This window comes from Dunckerocampus dactyliophorus, chromosome 5 (genome assembly GCF_027744805.1).
Source record: "Dunckerocampus dactyliophorus isolate RoL2022-P2 chromosome 5, RoL_Ddac_1.1, whole genome shotgun sequence".
Classification (NCBI taxonomy): domain Eukaryota; kingdom Metazoa; phylum Chordata; class Actinopteri; order Syngnathiformes; family Syngnathidae; genus Dunckerocampus; species Dunckerocampus dactyliophorus.
The window spans coordinates 23242537-23263618 of NC_072823.1; the positions used below are offsets into that span (position 1 = coordinate 23242537).

The 21082-nt window shown below is 44.7% G+C and overlaps 1 protein-coding gene and 1 non-coding gene across 3 annotated transcripts; both read right to left on the reverse strand.

Moving 5' to 3' along the window:
* Positions 1 to 2733: 2733 nt before the first annotated feature.
* On the reverse strand, positions 2734 to 18250 carry eif4g2b (eukaryotic translation initiation factor 4, gamma 2b). 2 transcript variants are annotated; one of them, XM_054777608.1, is made up of 21 exons: positions 18083 to 18250; positions 17843 to 17951; positions 16920 to 16985; positions 16560 to 16685; positions 14273 to 14375; positions 14057 to 14188; positions 13875 to 13941; positions 13642 to 13793; positions 13434 to 13544; positions 13102 to 13284; positions 12863 to 13004; positions 9358 to 9521; positions 9159 to 9272; positions 8745 to 8873; positions 8558 to 8662; positions 5145 to 5360; positions 4805 to 5063; positions 4510 to 4714; positions 3588 to 3796; positions 3275 to 3396; positions 2734 to 3141 (listed from the first exon to the last, which is right to left on the reverse strand). In XM_054777608.1, exons 1-21 carry the CDS (start codon positions 18129 to 18131, stop codon positions 3076 to 3078), a joined length of 2829 nt encoding a protein of 942 aa, XP_054633583.1. In that variant the 5' UTR covers positions 18132 to 18250; the 3' UTR covers positions 2734 to 3075. The 2 variants fall into 2 exon arrangements, with proteins under 2 accessions (XP_054633583.1, XP_054633584.1); XM_054777609.1 differs by lacking the exon at positions 16920 to 16985.
* On the reverse strand, positions 8951 to 9114 carry LOC129182043 (small nucleolar RNA SNORD97). Its single transcript, XR_008570570.1, has one exon. It is a non-coding gene; the product is annotated as a small nucleolar RNA SNORD97 (small nucleolar RNA).
* Positions 18251 to 21082: the final 2832 nt, after the last annotated feature.

Sequence of the window (21082 nt, forward strand, 5' to 3'; positions counted from 1 at the left end):
GCTCTTAAGGAGGTTAAATACCCTATGGAAGATATCAAGACTCTGCAGGACGATATTAAAGAACTGTTGAATGACAATGCTGCCTTGCGCTCTGCTCTTCAGGAAGCGATAAACCGCAAAGAAAATACAGCATTTTGCAAGGATGTTAGGGTTCTGCAGGATGATATCAGGGCTTTATTGGAAGATAACGCTGCCTTGCGCACTGCTCTCAAGGAGGCTATAAACCATATGGAAGCCACCTCATGTAATGATCTTAAGGACGCTAAAGACCCGAGGGAAGAAAATAGAGCATTATGCAATGATATCAACATTCTACAGGATGATATCAAGGCACTATTGAAGGATAATGCTGACTTTCGCACCACTCTTGAGGAAGAGAAAGAAGCAAAGGAGAATATCAAGGAGCAAATTAAAAACTTCATTGACGAGATGGATCAGATGGCACGAATGAATGATGTGGTCCTCACAGGGCTCCAAATCACACCCAAGTCAAGAGATGTTCCCTCAATAAAGCAACAGATTACTAACTTCCTACAATCGAAAGAGGTGGATGTCGATGTAAACAGTATTGACACTTGCGTCCCACTCCATGGCAGAAACAACACCACACCTGTCATCATTAAGTTCACCAACAGGGAATCCAAAACAGAACTGCTGAAACAGGGAAAGAAGCTAAGAGGCACCAACGTCTACATGAATGAGCATCTCACAAAATGCAGTTCCGACATCGCCAAAAAAGCACGAGACCTGAGGAAGCAGGGAAAGATTCAAAACACTTGGAGCACTAACAGGAAAATCTACATCAAACTAAAAGGAAGTCCAGGAGTCGCAAGAGTGCTTGTTGTCCAAGACATCAGCGATCTGGATGCATATTAAAGATCATATTACTATGACAATAAGGATGATGGAGGAAACACCCTACAAGACAGACCAATGCAACGAGAAGGACTACATTCCATAGCAATAACCTTGATGTAGTTAATAAAAGGAACTCTTGTATACAAACCCAGCGTCACTCGCAGTGCAATACCGAAGAGGATGTGGATATCAACAGGAGAGAAAGGACAGGATAAATAGAAAGGAAAAGGAGGCAAAAAGGGGAATTTTTTTTTTTTTTTTTTAGAATTGTGTACCTGTATACTGTATATGTGTATATGTGCATACTTGTGTAGGTGCAGATGTAAGTGTATATATGTATGCGCGTGTTTGTATGTACACACATGTATGTATTAGCAACTGATGTGCTACGAAGAAGGGGTAGGATTAAATAAGCTCTGCTTCTTCCTACTCCTTTTCGGACATATGCATGTTCGAAATAAATTAAACCAAACTAAATCAGCAAGTGGGAAAACACTTTCACACCACTGTATGTTCGCTCTGCTCCACCTTAGTTCCGAAATCGATCCTTTACGGCCATCAGCAGTTGGGCACTTTTCAAAAAAAGCGGAGTGCTTGTTTTGAAAATGTATTTCAACATTACATTTTCTGTTTGCTCATTTCTCCACACACATGAAGCACACGGGTGGGGTAAGCCAGGGTCACTGGCAGTGAAGGCAAAGATGTACACTGTATATCCATTCAGAATTAAACTCTCTATTTTCTTCCAATATTTTTCTTTTTTGGGATATATTCACGATTATGGATCGCTTACCGCAGGGGTAGCACACTGGCCAGATGTCTTTTTCGTGTCTCACTGAGTGAAGAATTGAACTCTTTCCCCCTTTCCTTGCTCATGCAATTAGGAGTCAGAACACAGTGTAGATGCATTCACAGACTAGTGGTGAGTCGGGTATTTCAAACTCATTTCCTCTTCTTCGGTGTTAAAAAAAAAAAAAAAAAAAGAGCTCGTCGTGGGAGCCGTGGGTTGCCAACCACTGGCCTAGGGCAAGTCAACGTGGGCAACTCAAACTGCCATTGGGATGCAGCCATATTTTCTCAGTGCTCAAATCACTTTTACATCGTTCACAAGACAAAAGAAGCAGATTTCATAAAGCACAGCTTTTAAACATACCAAGCAAACGGTCACAGATTTTTCTGGTGGACACCTTTCAAACTAAAATGATTTTCAGGATAAAAGTCCAACAGTGGATGCTAATTTAATGTTTTTATTCCATTTAGTTTTTGACTAGCTGTATGTGACCCACCTAGAACCAGTTGGGAAGCAGCGTAAGTGGACAGGAAACAGAGTTGGTGCTCATGTAGTGGACTTTATTGACATTAAAGCAGGTGCACAATCATGATGAAGACCTTTCAATGAGTACAATGATGTTCACTTAATTCATTCAGCACTTAATCACGGAGGACAGGAGGGCCATCTATTCATTTTATTAATTTAAGAAGCAAACATTAAAAAAAAAAAAAGTTTCCACGAGGAGCGTCATTTATCTCCACTTCATTATTTTACTATTCAATAATAGCACAGTGGTGGTGGGGGAGGGGGGCATTGTTACTGTGCGATTAAATCAAATATTTTTGTGCATGGGCTCGGGTTTCAGGTTGCGACACGTCATCATCCCGGCTCGGAACCACACAGTCTGGCTAATTTAAGAGGTAGAAACACGCTCATGATTGGTTCAAGAGGAACGCCTGCGGGCGGCTAACTGTGAAGAGCACTTTTATTAAAATAAAAAAAGCAAGCATAGGGTGACTAAACACACTTAATTCAAGGTGGACATATGTTTGGCCAGCGTATGCTTCATTGCCCCCCCCCCCCCCCCCCCCCCTCCCCCAAACCTAAAACGCCCCCGTCAGCCTCTCCATTGCCTTTTACAACTCTGAGCTTTAGCGTCAAGAATAGAGATTTAAATAGCTGTTTTGGGGAAAGTTAATTAGTCAAACACTAAATTAGCAAAAATGGAAGAAGCGATACAAAAAAAAAAAAAAAAAGGTTGAGTCACTCCACACAGACTTGATGTTACTGATGACAAGTCAAAAATATCCACAAGTTGACAGAGCAGGAGGGGGCGGGCCCAGGTGAGGGGAGCCGCTCGTTAGTGGTTAACGCAATCAATCATGGAGTTGAACACAAAGGAAAGGCAAAGTGGAAATCTTCTTCAGATGACTTCATGATGCTTCTCAATCCGCTTCGTCCTCGGACTCCTCCTCTTCGGCCGTCTCTAACCAGGTGAGCCACTGATTGACCTGGGTGGAGAGAAAAAGTGAAGATGCAGCCAAAAGAATCCTGCATGACACAACTCCAAAGAACTCAGCATAAGAAAAAACTAAATACAGATTTGTTTTACTTCAACTGTGTGTCACATTATGTACACGATACCTGGAACAAAGCTTTTCCTTTCCCAGGGTATTCTTGGGTGATGTCTTCTTTCCATGCGAGGAAGGCTTCTTCTTCAATGATCTCCATGTCGTAGAAGTTGACAAAGTAACGCAGCAGCATGCCTTTACAACACAATGACAAGTAAATAATACATACGCTAACATACGTAGCTAAATACATGTCAACCACCAGGTGTTGTGTCCACTGACTTTTCATTACTATGTATTGGCACATTAGGTACACAATGTAATGAAATCCCATTAGACTGTTCATGTGTACCTAATGAAGTGTCCACTGGGTGGTGGTACTGTACCTTTTGGGAAGCCGTTGGCATTGCAGTGCACCTGCAGGGCGTACAGGGCGCTGACCTGCAGCTCGGTGTGGTCGTGCAGGAACTTCTGCATGACGGGCTTGAAGGCCAGAAGTAGCTGCTTCTCCTGCTCCAGCTGCTCCTTGGAAGGGGCAGATAGCTGCTCGTCGCCCTCGACCATGCACAGCTCCTGGGCGATGTACTGCAGGAAGCTGCGGTGGGACAGGGTTGGGGGAAGCAGGTTACCAAGGCTTCGTTCACGCTGCAGGTCAATTTTGATTTTTTTGCTCATATATGACCTGTACCTGATTTTTTTTCACATCAGCGTGAACAGTATAAGACAGATTATTTTTCCCAAATGTGGCTCAAGCCTCATTTGTATGTAGATATAAATCTGATATGTACGGTATCTTTATCTGCAGTCTGAAGGATCAGGTTGGATATATACGACCTATAAGTCATCGAATGGTGTGGTTTACCGTGCGAGACTTGGATAAAAAGGTACTCGCAGATGTGGGCAAAGATTCTTGTCAACCGAAAATTATTTTTTTTTTTAAAAAGTGTCAGAAGCGGCTCACAGCATTGTCCCATCATTGCTGCCGCCCACACACTCCTGGAAACAGACGTCGCAGTAAGTTCTCTACAAACCACCAAAGCCCATTCTTAACATCCTTTGTGGAATCATTTGGTTAAGAAAATATAGACTCCCGTTGCACAAAATCCTTGAAATTGCACAAACGCATTAAGGAGAGCACACACTGCAGCAACCTTTAGTTGTGTTGCGTTTTTTTGTAATGTGAACGACCACATAAAAAAAATAAAAATAGGATTTTAGCAAAAAATCTGATTTGGTCATCATACCTGCAGTGTGAATGTAGCCAGCAAAAACGAGCCAGCTGTCATGTTAACAAAAAAAACAAATAACCTGGTCATGAGGATGTTGACAAAGCCTTTGTCAGTGTGGAGCTTGGGGGAGATGTTGTCTTTGATCCACTTGTAGATGGACTGTGGAGACGGGTCTGCCGTGATCTGCTTTAGCAGCTCCTTCTCCAGCTTCAGCAGAGGGAACAGGAAGCTGAGGCCCTTGCCCTCCAGGATCTCCAGCATGCGGTCCTTGTTCTGGTCGATTTCTGCATGCACACAACACAAATATTTACATAAATTACATGTGAGGAGCATTTATTTCTATTACCAACATTTCCTACATCTCAGAAAGTTACCTGGAAGCATCTTCTGCATGTTGACCTTGCTCTGCTGGAAGATGTCAGTGAGCCACTCTTTGTCCTTCAGCTTGGCCGTCTGCTGCAGGCACAGCAGGAAGAGCGGGAAGTGGGTGCCGTTCTCCAGGGGGTGCGCCAGCTCGGCCACGCTCACCAGCTCGGCGATGATGGCCCGCGCAGCAAACTGGGCTAGGTAGGACTTCACCAGGGGCACATCCACTTCGATCTTGGGGCACTGGTCCAGGACGTTGAGGAAAGCCTGCAAGACAAAGATGTGAAAATGCTTCCCCCGCATGCAAACAAAGACCACACTGACGCAGGCAAAGACAGATGTGCTGACCTGCATGAAGTTCTCTGCTGTGATGAGCCCCTCGAGGCGAAGCGTGTGGATCAGAGTGCTGGCGTGCTCCTTGTCCTCGTCAGGCCGGTCCAAAGAGCACACGATGATCTTACTCAGCATCTCGGGCAGGAAGTGCTTGGGAGCCTTCATCTCACGCATGCTGCTCACCGCCTCGCTCAGCTCCTTACTGGTGAAGTACTCGCTTACGGCTGCCTCCTGAAACCGAGAGAGGACATGTGGTCAGAGTGGTCTCCAGCCAATTCAATGAGAACGTGCCCATCTCAAAAATGTCATGCACTGTTGTATTTAGTTGATGATGTGTTCACCATTAACTTTGATTCAGCCTCTCCGACTTTGGCTTTCTTCTACGTCAGGAAGACGCAGCAGACTGGCCAACCTACACTTCCAATCAAACCCAAACTCCTGATGAGCAGAGAGGGTGGCTGAACTTGGGGAGCACACAGGACTCACCTCTCATGGTGACATCAGCAGATGTGCGCAGGGTTCTGAACAAAACAAATCCACGAAAAGCAGCAGGCCCAGACAACATCTCAGGCTGTGCACTTTGGGTTTGCTCATCAGAGCTAGCTGATGTGCTTGCTGACATATTTAACCTGTCGCTTGCACAAGCATCTGTACCGACCTGCTTAAGTTCACCACCATAGTGCCCGTACCCAAGAAGAGCAATGTGAACTGCTTGAATGACTATCGCCCTATAGCACTCACTCCTATTGTTATGAAGTGCTTTGAAAGAATAGTCATGACCCACATCAAATAGAGTATCCCGGCCACTGTGGACCCTCTACAGTTTGCATACCACCAGAACCGGTCCACGGATGATGCAGTCAACACTGCCATCCACACAGCCCTTTCACACCTACAGGGCCAGGACACATATGTCAGAATGCTATTTATAGACTATAGCTCTGCATTTAACACAGTCAGCCCCCACAAACTTACAGATAAGCTCCTCACACTTGGCCTGTCACCCTCCCTCTGTAACTGGGTGTTTAACTTTCTAACAGGCAGGCCCCAGTCAGTCAGAGTCCACAATCGCACATCCAGCTCAAGAATTGTGAGCACTGGAACCCCACAGGGGTGTGTGCTGAGTCCGCTCCTCTACACGCTCTTCACCTATGATTGCGTGGCCTCCCAGAACAACACCAGCATCATTAAATTTGCGGATGACACTACAGTCATCGGCCTGATCACTGGTGATGTTGAAACGTCATACAGAAGGAAGGTGGCGGACCTCATAGCTTGGTGTCATGATAACAATCTCCATCTCAATACAGATAAGACCAAAGAGATGATCATCGACCCAAGAACAAGGGAAAAGGAGCCGCATAGACCCCTGTTTATCGATGACACTGAGGTGGAGAGGGTGAAAACCTTCAAGTTCCTTGGCACATACATCAGCGAGGATTGTTGGGGCAGCTCTCCCCTCATTGCAAGACATTTATAAAACTAGAGTCCTACGAAGAACACACAACCTCATCAAGGACAGCACACATCCACAACACTCATTATTCACACTCCTACCATCAGGCAGACGCTACAGGAGTTTGAAGTCCAGGACCACAAGACTGACAGCTTTTACCCACAGGCCATAAGGCTTCTCAACGAAACACTCACACACGCAACACATGCACACACTCATAGCACTAATATTAATATATATATATATATATATATATATATATATATATATATATATATATATATATATATTAATGTCTCTTTTTTGGTTGTTGCTTAATTTATTGGTATTTATGTTTCTGATGTTCTTATTCATTTTCTTGTGTTTTTCTTTTTTTGGGGGGGAGAATGACAGAACAAGAATTTCATTGCATAGCAGAACTACCTGTTTTACTGTGCATATGACAATAAAACTCTTGAATCTTGAAGTGCACTATGTAATCTGGGCTTTCTGACAAACTGAACACAACAAAATGTGTATCTGGAAAGCAGCAAAGCGTACAAGCATATTTTGTGTGTCAAAATGTGTGAAGTGTATAAAAAAAATGCATACATGTTGCCAGGTCTAAGAACACTGGGCCTCATTCACGAAACGTTCTTACGCACAAATGTGTTCTTAAAGCCTTCTTATAAAGATTTTTGGCATTCACAAAACGTGTTCTTAACTCACAGTTCTTAGATCTAAGAACAAATTCTACGAACGCTCAGGAGGACTCTTGCGCACAAGCAAAGCTTGCACTTTCAATGCGCAATCGCCCTCATGATGGATTTTGCAACCTGATCCCCAAAAATGTAGTGCAAATAAAATATCCCAACAATTATTTATCATCAAAACAAAAAAAATATACTCCATGGATAAATATATATTCAAATCCCAATTCATCAAAAAAAAAAAAAAGTAGCTGGCTGGACGTGCGCTGCGCAGAGAGAGAATGTAAAGGGACCATTAGATTTATTTGCTGAAAGCGACGAATATTTGATGTCCCGCTTCAGGCTTCAGGCTTCCCTCTCTGTTCTTGCAGGTGTGCAGGATCATCAGAATAACATCGCAATGAAACGTGGTGTGCCTATTGCGCACGGAGCACCCCCAGATAACGACATGCGCCCCCAGCCACGTCTTGAGCCAGAGCACGGGGCTGCTGTATTAATTAGGCAGCGTCTAATCAAATGTAACCACAGAAAAAATAAAATGTCACACACAAACTATGTATTTTGACTTTATTTTTCCATCATGATTGTGTAAATATTTTCTAGAGTTTCCAAAATGGTTTGGGTTCTGATTGATGGCCCACCTCCCGTTTCCTCCAGATCCCTCCGGTGCAGTCTAATCTTTTTTGTTGAGTCTATTTTAAGTCAAAACACTTCTTTTTAACCTCTGCGGTGGCGCGTTTCTCCGTGGAAACGGCATTTATGTTGCCTGCAATGGTGCTCCATGCCGACTCTTTTTGGATGGCCTGATGACCGGTGGATACACGTGAAAATAAGGTGGTCTTGTGTTCGGTCACTCCTTGTAAAAGCACCTCTATTTCAGTAGAATTGAAGTTTTTCTTTCGTTTGTTGTCCAGCTGCTCCTCAGTCTTGCCCTCGCGCGTTGCCATCTCCGCCTCCAGCTGCCTGTTGCGCACGGCACATTTTTGACCTTATATAGGAAATAATAGGCGGTGACCTATGCAAATTAGGACTTACATGCACATGCATCGCAGTTGGCATTCATCAACCCAAGAACACCGGTGCGAACGATTATCCCTACTTAAGAACGTGTCGTGAATGTGGCGCAGTTTCCAACCGGCGCCTTCTTAAGCACAATTCTTAAGAAGACTTTTAAGAAGATGTTCGTGAATGAGGCCCACTGACCACATGACTAATGTGGCTACGAATTAAGTCATTACAATAATGAATCATCCGACCTTTGTTTTAGCCTTTTTACTACATACCGTCATCTTCAACAACTCTTCTTTAGCAGGAGGAGGTTTCTTGTTGGTCTTCTGAGGTTTTTCTTGGATGGGCGGAGGGTTGGTTTTCAAGCCAAGCTGAGGGGGCTGAGGCCAAAGGTCGTGATTAATATATTTGTCCAGGTAAAGCAACCCCTGCACGTTTGTTTTCCTCTAAATGAGGTGCTACCTGTCCCAGGGGAGGGGTTTGAGTGCGTGGGGGCTGGGCACTGGGAGGCATCATGGTGGGGATCTGCGGTGTGAGTTTGGGAACCTGGCTCTTGTTGAGGAGGAATGACTGAGCCGGCCTCAGGCTGATCTGTGGGAACGTGCAAACAAGGAGAAACTATATAATTTGCACTTTAACAAAACACCGTATGAACAAGAGCTAGCGTCATGCCCTCAGATCTCATAATCACAGTCAGTGGACCACCGACCAGTGTGAGGAATAGGAGGAGGAAGGAGTAAGATGAAAGGAGTGAAGAGGGGGAAGCAAAGGAAAGAGACTGGTGGCAGTTTGCCTCCTCAGAATAACGCGTCTTTTTATAATCACTGAGCATTAAGAGTCCACACTAGCAGGTCCACAGAGACAAAGGACACTTGCCTCGTCTGCATTGAGCTGTCCTTTCTTGCTGAATCGAGGGGGCATGTCCTTGGACTGGGCCTGTTGCTGGGCCGCGTGGTTCTGACTCTGGCTGAGGAAATGCTGGTTCTGAACCTGCTCCGAAGTACATGGACAGAGAAGATGATGATGCCGTAGAGGACAGGAAGAGAACACAGTGGTGTTTCGACAAAGAGCTGACCTGGTTGGACTTTACAAAGGACTTTGGCCCGATGTCAAACTGTGACTGCGGTGGTGGAGCGATGTGACCGCTGTGACCATTGAAGAGTGGGTTGGTGCGATGGCGTCCCATGGTGGGTGAGTACCTGTCTTGAATGACTCCTGGTCCTGTTCCAATCCCACTGCCTAGAAGACAGCATGTACACATGCAGTACATCATGTGGAGGTAACATCACAAATAAAATATATTACATATATTAAAGATGTAAATTGATGACATTTCAAATCAGATTAACCACAGTTTATAAATTCATCATAATCACCATTTGCAACAGTCTGAAATATTCCCATTTTCCACTATATTTTATTAACACAAAGATAAATGACAGGACAGGATTATATATGTTAAAAATAATATATGTTAACAGCTCCAAATGAATTCAACATTTAAATAAAGCTAAAATACTAAACGGGTTCTCTTGGAAGAAATACCTGAGCCCTTTGCTGGTTTCTGCCATGAAATGGAATGTTCAAGGGATAGTTCGGATTTTTTGACATGAAGTTGTATGACATCCCCATCAGCATTGTAGTCCAATAAAAACGATTTACACCCCCCCCCCCGGTCTCCTAAGTCCAGTTCTGGTCAGATTTCTGTGATGAAGAACGTAGTTCGCTTAGTTGCTGGGGACAATTAAAGACTTTGGCTTCTCGAAACAATATGCGTTCAAAAGATTAATACATTTGCATCACAAAAATGCCTTCTCAAAAAAAAAAAAAAAAAAAAAAAAAATGCTGACCTTACAAAACGCTTGCAGTTATTTATTTGTCTCCCACCGTATTCCTGCGTACTGTCGCCTGTGCATTCATGTGTATGTGACGAAGACGCTAGCATCTACTTCCGCGACGGACATCTTGTTTACGTATGTGTTCCACAGCAGAAGATGTGAGTATCTTCGTCACATTCACATGAACACACAGGCTACAGTGCGCAAGGATACGGCGGGAGACAGATAACGCCAAGCGTTTTGTACGTTTTGACTTTTTGACAAGGCATATTTTTGTGATGCAAATGTTTTAATCTTTTGAACGCATATTGTTTTGAGAAGCCAAACTTTTTACTTAATTGTCCCCAGCAACTAAGCGGAACTACGTTCTTCATCACAGAAATCTAACCAGAACTGGATTTAGGAGACCAAGTGGGGGGTAAGTCGCTGTTATTGGACTACAATGCTGATGGGGATGTCAAGTTTTGGGAATGTCTGAAATCATCAAAATATAGCAAGATACTGCAAGTATCACCTCATCATCAATATACCTGTTAATGCCACAGCATGTATATAAAACAGAAAAAAAAACCCTGGGTTTATTTTAGAGGGCTTCATAGTCCATTCCATTCCATTCCATTCCATTCCATTTTCCTCCGCTTATCCGGGTCCGGGTCGCGGGGGCAGCAGTCTCAGTAGGGAAGCCCAGACTTCCCGGTCCCCGACCACCTCCTCCAGCTCCACCGGGAGGACACCAAGGCGTTCCCAGGCCAGCTGTGAGACATAATCCCTCCAGCGTGTCCTAGGTCTTCCCCGGGGCCTTCTCCCGGCTGGGCATGCCCAAAACACCTCACCAGGGAGGCGTCCGGGAGGCATCCGGACTAGATGCCCGAGCCATCTCAGCTGGCTCGTCTCGATGTGAAGGAGCAGCGGCTCTACTCTGAGCTCCTCCCGGATAACCGAGCTCCTCACCCTGTCTCTTAGGGTGAGTCCCGCTACCCTACGAAGAAAACTCATTTCAGCCGCTTGTATCCGCGATCTCGTTCTTTCGGTCATGACCCAAAGCTCATGACCATAGGTGAGGGTGGGAACATAGATCGAACGGTAAATTGAGAGCTTTGCCTTCCGGCTCAGCTCTCTCTTCACCACGACGGTCCGGTACAGCGACCGCATTACTGCAGACGCTGCGCCGATCCGCCTATCGACCTCACGCTCCAACCTTCCCTCGCTCGTGAACAAGACCCCGAGATACTTGAACTCCTCCACCTGGGGCAGGACCTCATTCCCAACCCGGAGGGAGCAATCCACCCTTTTCCGACTGAGAACCATGGCCTCGGATTTGGAGGTGCTGAGTCTCATCCCAGAAGCTTCACACTCAGATGCAAACCGTCCCAGTAAACGCTGCAGGTCACAGCCCGATGAGGCCATCAGGACCACATCGTCTGCAAATAGCAGAGATGAGATCCTAGTGCCCCCGAACTGGACTCCCTCGACACCTTGGCTGCGCCTAGAAATTCTGTCCATGAAAATTATGAACAGAATCGGTGACAAAGGGCAGCCTTGGCGGAGGCCAACGTTCACCGGAAACAGGCTTGACTTACTACTGGCAATGCGAACCAGGCTCCTGCTCCGGTTGTACAAGGACTGAATGGCACGTAGTAGCGCGCCACCAATCCCATACTCCCGGAGCACCCCCCACAGGACACCGCGAGGGACACGGTCGAATGCCTTTTCCAGGTCCACAAAGCACATGTAGACCGGTTGGGCAAACTCCCAAGTACCCTCCAGGACCCTTGCAAGGGTGTAGAGCTGGTCCAGTGTTCCACGACCAGGACAAAAACCACATTGCACCTCCTGTAACCGAGGTTCGATTAACGGTCGTACCCTTCTCTCCAGCACCCTGGAATAGACTTTCCCAGGGAGGCTGAGGAGTGTGATCCCCCTATAGTTGGAACACACCCTCCGCTCACCCTTCTTGAAAAGGGGGACCACCACCCCAGTCTGCCAATCCAGAGGTACTGTTCCCGACTTCCACGCAATGTTGAAGAGACGTGTCAGCCAAGACAGTCCCGCAACATCCAAAGCCTTGAGGAATTCAGGGCGAAACTCGTCCACCCCCGGAGCTTTGCCACTGGGGAGCATTTTGACTACCCCAGATACCTCAGCCACGGTGATGGAACTGTCCGCGTTCGTATCCTCAGTCTCTGCTTCCACTATGGAAGGTATGTCAGTGGGATTGAGAAGGGCCTCAAAGTACTTCTTCCACCGCTCAACTATATCCTCAGTCGAGGTCAGCAGGCTCCCGTCCCCACTGTAAACAGTGTGGACCGGGCACTGCTTCCCCTTTCTGAGGCGCCGGACGGTTTGCCAGAACCTCTTTGAGGCCGACCGAAAGTCGTGTTCCATGGCCTCACCGAACTCCTCCCACACCCGAGTTTTTGCCTCGACCACCGCCGAAGCCGCGTGCCGCTTGGCCTGCCGGTACCCGTCAGCTGCTTCAGGAGTCCCACAAGCCATCCATGCTCGATAGGACTCCTTCTTCAGCTTGACGGCAGCCCTGACCTCTGGTGGCTTCATAGTCTAAATAGGTAACTCCCGTGACATGCTTTGCTAGATGGCTCATACTAACTCGTTTTCTCTCGTCAGAATGCACAGAAATGGGAAAGAAATATGTGTTCATGTTTCACATAAGGATTGCAGATGATGGGCAAAATTTAAAAAAAAAAAAGTGCAGTTTTCCTTTAAGACTTTGGCAAGGCTTACCTGGCATCTGTCCAAACATGTCTGCCAATCCCCCAAGCGTCTCCCTGTCTAGTTTCATTCTGTTGGGCATGAAGGGGCTTTCCAGGAAGAAGTCCATCCTCATGCCCTGTGACATGGGTGCGGGGATGAAAACGCCCAAATCCTGCAGACACACGTGGACATAGCGTCAGTAAAGATGCACGCACGCCATGAGATGTGCTTGAGATGTTAACCACTCATCCAAGGTTGGACCAACTGACTTTCACTGCATCTTGTCGGATCTGGTTTATCGTCTTTGGTCCGTTGTCGAGGAAAGCCTTGCGGGGGACCCAGTTGTTCTCTCGCAGCTCCACTGTATCTTGTAGCAGGAAGCGGATCCTCGCTGGCAAATCCTTGTTGTTCATTAAGGATCGCATACGGCCAAAGTACTGATCCATTAAAGACTGGTGAGGTGACACAGAGGCAAGGATCAATTGAACTTTGAAAGATGTACTAAAAGTTTGATCTCTGGAATGGATGTAATACTTTTCCATTGTTTATGTGGAAAATCTAAACAATTTGCGTATTGTTGGTTTGATGGTGAAGCTATTACCTTTGCTTTCTCGTGGTCGAGTCTCGGCCCAACAGTTCTCATTATCTGACAGAGGCACTCCAGATCCTCGCCCATATCCTTAAGCTGGACCCTCTTCTTCTTTTCCAGAAGCTTCAGGAGAGACAAGCGAGAGCAGGCAGACAGAAACAGATCACACAATGCTCTCCAAGAGATGACACAGCTTCCGTTCAAAAGAGTCGACATGTACCGTTTTGATGCACTTATGGAGGATAGATTCGTGAATGAGGTCGAGTTTGCCAAGTTCCCCAATGAATTTAATGTTGCCAAGCATCTTGATCTTGGCAATGGCTCTCTGCTCCTCCTCCTCAGAAGTAAGAGGGTTGTCATGTTTGTCATAGACTGAAGTGACAAGGGAAGGCGGTGCAGCTGTTAGCAGGGACAAATTGAGCAACACAACACACCAACTGTTCATATGCTTACTTTCAACATTTCTGGCACGGTTTTCAAATTCATCTTGAAGCTTGGAAATCAGCAGTCTTCTGAAGGTCTGCAAGAGCAGTGCAAATATCTCAATGCTAGAGCTTTTACCAACACAAAGTGGTACACTTTATTACAGCAACAAAAGGATCTACTATAGGTTCTAAACCAAGAAGCACACTCACTGTGCTCTGCTTTTGGGATGTTTGGATCTCAGTTGAAGGGCCATCAAAGTTTGGTGCGTCCTCTGCCAAGCGCAGACATAGCTGAGCATAGAGCGAGCTATACTTGGGCTCTTCTAGGGCTTTGTCCACAATCTGGAACATAGAGGGGAACCTGTCAGGGATCACGGCGAGGAGGCGGCCACAAACATTTACACTCTACCTAACTAGGACACCTACCAGCAAGATGATTCCTTTTAGGACGAGTTTTGAGTCTACGCCCACGTTCAAGAGCTCAAGGCATAGCTTGTCAAACTTCTCAGGCGTGAGTTTGTTGAGTATGCTGGAGATTGGATGACAACCAGCAGATCAGTGTGATGGGTAGACAAGGACGTATGTGGGATTTCCACTGTAAATTAGCACCTTGTGCATTTGTTTTAAAAAGGGATAATTCAGATTTTTTGACATGAAGTTGTATGACAACCCCATCGGCAGTGTAGCGCATTAACAGCAAATTACCCCCCACTTGGTCTCCTAAGTCCAGTTCTGGTTGGTTTTCAGTGATGAACGTAGTTCCCCTCAGTTGCTGGGGCCATTTAAGTAGTGACTTTGGCTTCTCAAAACAATATGTGTTCAAAAGAGTAATACATTTGCATCACAAAAATGCCTCCTCAGAAAAATCTGACCTCACAAAACCCTCTGCGTTATATACAGGTGTCTCTCTGTGCACTGTCGCCTGTGCATTCATGTGTATGTGATGAAGACACTCATGTCTTCTTCTGCTGTGGAAGACATATGTAAACAAGATGGCCGCGGCGCTTCGTCGCGGAAGAAGAGTGGCATTAACGCAAGTGTGTTCATCACATTGCGACTACACCAGTCATTCCCAAACTTTTTACAGTGGCGTACCCCTTCAGACATTTGACTTGAAGCCATGTACCCACCACTGCTGCACACTTAAAAAAACTAACCATTTTTACATTTCATTAAATTAAACATGATTAATTGCTTAATGAATTTGATAGTAAGTTCTGGTTCAAAACTTTGTACTGTGCATGGTCAAATTTTGATAAAAAGCTTTTCCAGAGCACCGATAAATAAATTACAGATTTTCACAGTGCGGGGATCGGAACACCAATATAAGTCAAACCTTCAAGATAAACACTCTTAATACACAACATAACCATCAAACTTACTTATTCATATAACGCACACAGAGCAATGAAGAACTCATGCCATGTCTCCTTCCTTCTTTCTGCTATGAGGCGTTCAGGTGCGTTCAGTAATTGAGTGTTAGGCGCAAATTGATTTTCATTTTTATTCACATGCCCCCAATGACAATTGGTGTAGCCCACTTTGGGAACCTCGGGACTACACTGCTGATGGGAATGTCATCCAACTTCATGTCCCTTTAATGTCATGTTATTTCTGTATGTTCAGTTTTACAGTGTTTCAAACTAAAGGCTCCGAAATGGAGCTCAGTCTTTGAGAACCTGCTATTTGTATGCTGAGCTAGCAACCAAACATTAAGCCCTTGACACCTTGCCCCGCCCCTCAAAAATCTGTTTGTGACACTCTGCTCACAAATTAGAATGTGATAATGCTTAGCTATGAACCTCGTCTTCCTTTCCGTTAAGCCTTTTATCTTTAATAAAAAAAGGTTGCAACGTAAACAGTGGTTGGGAAAAATATTTTGCTGTGTAAGCACACACCTTTTGATTAATGCGACCAATCATTTACAAGAGACACAGTGTCTCTTCTCAGACAAGTTAGCTCACAAATGACTGAGTCAGTGTCATGGGCCCCACACACGGGAGCCTACGTCGCACCTCGTCCATTCACTTTCAATGGAAGCTACGTGACATCGTGTGTCACCTTCCAGCCAAGCGTCAAGCCAAATTTGCGCATGTTAAATTTTGTGCTCGTGCATGTCATTGTCCAGAAAGTTGAACAATGCTCAACCTTTCACCGCTGTCGCACAGACGAGGACCAATCAGTGGGAGTTTCATTGATCGACCAATGAGCGGACAAGATGCTAATCAGTACTCTCTCGCAGGTATACATGGAGGGGAAAAAAAAAAAAATTGCCGTGTCAGATTTCCCGTAGCTATTTGATATTTCAAAAAAAAAAAAAAAAAAAAAAGAATACAGAAATATTAAGAAAAAGACACTCGTTTTTCGTCAGAGTAAACATATCAGATAAGCATCAGGTTACGTTAATTTACACGGACATTTATCTAAAAGTTTATCTTCAATAATAGCAAGATTACTCAATTAACAACGGCTGCTTTTCTTCCTCTGAACTACATTGATACTCCCATATTCCCTCCACACCCGACAGTCAATCAAAACCCTGGGAGACTCGTAATTCGCTCTGGATGTGAGCGCGTCGCTCACCGGTGTAGCTGACCACAGCCGCTCGTCGTCTCCTGTATGCAGGGTTTGCTACGCGTTAGCGTTTTGCCAATCACAGCTGTTTGTTGCCTCCCGTGTGTGTAGCCCATTAAAGTGTTGAGTTGGTCCGTACCCTCTCACTTTCCTGAAGATCGCATCATGTCGCTCTTTCTCGTTACTGGAGTTGACATCTCGTCTAGTGCTTCGTGAAGGAACCCATCTCTGAACGCTTTGCCCTGGGGTTTTCCCCAGGAACTCGCTGTGGAAGAGCAAAGATGACAATTAATTCATAGTGCCTGCATACCCATTCTTTTTGGACTGTGTGTTCATTCGGTCACAAAACAATAACATGTTCTTTCATCTGATAATGGATCGACGCGTGTTTTACTTGTCATCCTGGTCAAAAATTAAAACCATCTGTGCTTGACTGGTGACATGCTACGAGCTACTGAAGTCACAACAAGAGCGATTATGGGATGCTGTGGTGACACACCTGTTGCCGACAGTCTTGGGATAGTGCTGAGGTGCACCCCTACCACCTCCTCCCCCCGAAGAAGCACTGCAGCACAAAGCAAAGACCATGTCAAGCACAAGGTGGACTCATAAATCAGACATCTGTCTAGATTTTCCTATAACTTGTTAATGAGTAAAAACAGACCATCTTAACTTTATTAAGTGACAGACGCAGTGACAAACGACAGAGGAGTGTCTCGCACATAAGGGTACCGAGCAGCCACGACAGACAAGTATATCACCTGCTATGTTGCAATGGGCTTAATTTACTGTTCTATGGTAATCATCACACTTTTCATTTGCCATCACCAGTACCCTTCCGTAGCCAAACAAAAAGGCATCCTCACCATTTTGACCCTCTCATGTTGCTAAACATCTCTCCGTATAACACAGTACTAACAAAATAAACATATTATAAATGTTTATCTGCTGCTCTGACAGTGTTATCTTTGTAAAGACAACATGCTTACATTGGACTGACATTTGATTGTGGTCGGTGAGTGTATTTAAACACAAATAAGCTGGAAGATTGACTGCGTGTTTACACTTTGGGCTGACTGCAGTCCATCTACAGTGGCGCCAGGCGTGTGTGGTTTATCTAATGCCGCATCACATACACACACGCACGCACACACACACACAACCTGTGCACAATGTAGTGAGTTTGTGCTGACATCCACCACCCAGAGGACTAAATCACAAGGCTCATATCAACACAGAAGCCCCCTCCCCCATGTCTCCCTCCTAGGGTTGCACAAACAGCCATTTTGAGCCTTTCGACATCCTGCTTTGTCCTGTAGGCCGGAAGTTCTGGCCCGACATACCAACCCCAACATAAATCATGGAGGAATGGGGGGGGGGGGGGACAGAAATCTAACAAAACAATAAAAAGACGAATATTACCTGAAACGAGAAGCACCCCCTTCTGCAATCACACTCTCCACTTTGGCGGCTTGACAATGAAGAATAGTGGAAAGAATAAGGATAATAGGGAGGGATGGGGAAAACGGTGCTGAGGAGGAGAAGAAAAACAAGCCAGTCAGTCGACAACAGCTTTAAAAGGTCAACCACACATGAATCATGATCAAGCAAGACATTCAACACATTTGAAACGGTTCATTCCAGACTGATTAGCTTTCTTACAGGCTGTGCTCGTCACTGACGAACATTCACAATATGAAAGGAAACGCATCCACGAGACGAATGCAAGACTGCGCGCATGATAGATTAACGTCTTAACGGGGAATGGTTGAATGGATCCACTGGTGGTTCTCGGACAAGTTAGGGACGAATGGCAAGACGTGGAAAAGTCATTCGTGACCGTCTTTGTTAGAACAAAGAACCACCCCCAACCCTGCCCGCTAATGCTAACCGGCTAACTAGCTCGCAGACAGCTAAGTCGGCTGCTGAGTGAGGAGACACGGTTTGCTCAGTCAAAATGAACGTCATCCAACCAGAAGTTTAGTTTTTTATATGGCTGAGAATAAATGCGATAACACATATGTGTAATCCGTATTTGATGGTGGAATCGAATCTTATTGAAAACATTGACTGTCGTTCCTTCATAATGCAGCGAAACGGGACAGGGCACCATGCTTAGCCACTACAAGTTAACAGAGCCCGAATGCGAACACGTCAAAATTATGTTCAGCTCAATCGGCATGATCGTTACCGAGTAGCAAAAAGGATACACCCAAATCAATACAAACAAGTTTATTATCACGCAAAAGAAGACTCAAAGAGAGGCACCGCCACCATTTCGGTGTAGTTGTAAATCAGCTGAGTGGCGGCTAACATTGTTAGGCTAGCTGCCGGTTCGGAAGCTAACATGCTAGCGGGCAAATTTTCACTTGTCAGCTAGCAGACGCCATCTTGGATCAACCGGTGCGGCGTTGTATGGGCGAGCAAAATCCGTCTTACCTTCACCAAGGCAACGTCAGCTTTGTAATGTGGCGTGCCACCCAAGGAAGAAAAAGAAATGTTGCGAAAGAAAAGCGGAGTGGAGTCTGCGACGGCTATCAGGTTGGCGAGGAGCAGAAAGATGACGGCAAAGCTCACACATTAATCTGTCCTTGGCTCGACTGCCTTGTTTTGCGTTAGCTAACGGGAAGGAAGCTGCTAATGTGGAACACACAAGCCGCCAATCAAACCTAATTGCATTGGTTACGTAGTTTGTTGCTGGGCCAAATTCGACCAATAAGAAAGTAAAAGAACACCTGGAGGCGTTAACTCTATCGTCACCAACCAATTAAATGCTTTGCTTGATAAAAAAGGACTGCCTTCTTTTGGTGACTGACATGCAATTTAATATCTGCAGTGCAGGGAAATGTGTGAAATGTTACATTCATAAATACAAAATGATTGATTAACTGTAAAGCACAGGGTCAATTAGGAAATTACTTTAATTATTTAAAAGGGACACATTTTCATGAGTTAGAATACTTTGTACTTACTTTAATACTACACTTTAACACTACATTATTTAAATTGCATCACATCTTCCAAGTACATACTACGGAAATGTACATCTCCACTTAAGTGAATTACAGCCACGATAATGCACAACTTTTATTTTCCGAAATTCGTTTGACATTTACGCAAAAACTACACATGGAACTTTGTGCCAAGTATGAACACATTACATTTTGTTGATATGGATGAATGTGTTGATTTTCCATTTGTTGCCATTAAAGTCCACTTGCATCATGGCCAAACGGGTGCTGGGATCCACCAGCTACAGCAGATGGCTCTATACCAACAGACTCATGACTATGGTAAGTAAATTGACTCCACCAAACACGTTCGCTACAAATGCCACTACAAAGCTGTTCGTACAGTCTACAGTTATTATGTTTTGAAAATGCTTTCAACAGTTTGCCGTTTTAGACTTCAAAGACGCTGCAGTCATGCAAATGAGTCACCAAAACGACACTATTTTCAGCAAACTGTCCCTTAAGACTTCTTTTTACACTTGTATGACCGTTAAGGATGTTAAAATGTGACCGAAACGATAGCCTGTATTACGCATTATTATATATCACATTTATTAAAAGGATTTATGATGGTCATGACAGTTTGACAGATTATTTCTACTCCCACTATTTCTTATAGGTTCCACTATAATCTACAATGTAAAAGTGACATTAAAAAAGGTACAGTGGGTTCTGTTAACAATATTTACATAAAGAATAGGTGGCTTGAGTGATACAATTATGGATTTATAAAAATCAAAAATGCACTGTCCACTAGAGGGCAGAACAATCCGTCCTATTGAGATAAACCAACTGAAAAGTCAAAGTGGAACTTTTCACCCATTATAAAATGCAGACCTCTCAACAATCCTATTACCCTCTCTGGATGAGAAGCATTGACTGCAAGCCTCGGAGACAAAACTAGAAGACTTGATGGTGTTCTTCTCTGACCTGCTCTTCTTTGTAATGAGATCAACTCACAGGTCTGCAGTATCTCTTGTTGCTTTATTAGCTGGCCGCCTTTACTAAATAACAACCTGCTGGCCGTCATTTAAACCAGCAATCAAGCAGCTCCCCACACCGCACCATGCTAAAAGTAATTAGTTGCTTAATTAGCCCTGGACCCTGTTTCCATAGCTGAGGATGAAGATGGAGCTCATCTGCAAGAGTGCAAACGGATTTGTAGCGTCTTTGTCAGTCTAATTGTTTCAATCAGACACAACCAGGGTGCATATTCAGCAACGTCCAAACGCTCCAAATTAAAAATGCCTTCACTGTCTTTAGTATCTAATGCCATGAATGTTTTTTTGTCTATGTACCCTGCCTCTCACCTAAAGTCAATTGATGCAATAGAAAATGAATGGATGGACTATAGCTGAATTTCATGTATGGGTCCTCGGTCTATACGAGTTCCGTTCCTACAACAAAGATGCCAGTTGTAGTATAAGTTGGAACTTATATCTAAATTATACCTACATAAACACATAGGTCACTCACACTGGACACATAACACATGAAGGACATATAAAATAGAGTAATAAAAAGATTAATACATGAATTAAGAAAAAGGAGGAGAGATAGGGTTATTGCGTGGAGGAACGCCCAAAAATGTGACCACTCCACTGCTTTGTTGTCACTGTCCATTTCATAGGACCAGATCCTTTCATATGTT

Bases quoted from the DNA above. Each gene is read 5' to 3' on its own strand.
- eif4g2b (XM_054777608.1), bottom strand. From the start codon at position 18,131: ATGCGTTTCCTTTCATATTGTGAATGTTCGTCAGTGACGAGCACAGCC. The intron at 5,064-5,144 runs GTCAGCACATCT...TTTGTCTTGCAG, and splicing joins CAGCAGAGAACTTCATGCAG to GCTTTCCTCAACGTCCTGGA. The intron at 3,142-3,274 runs GTATCGTGTACA...CTCTCCACCCAG, and splicing joins AAGGAAAAGCTTTGTTCCAG to GTCAATCAGTGGCTCACCTG.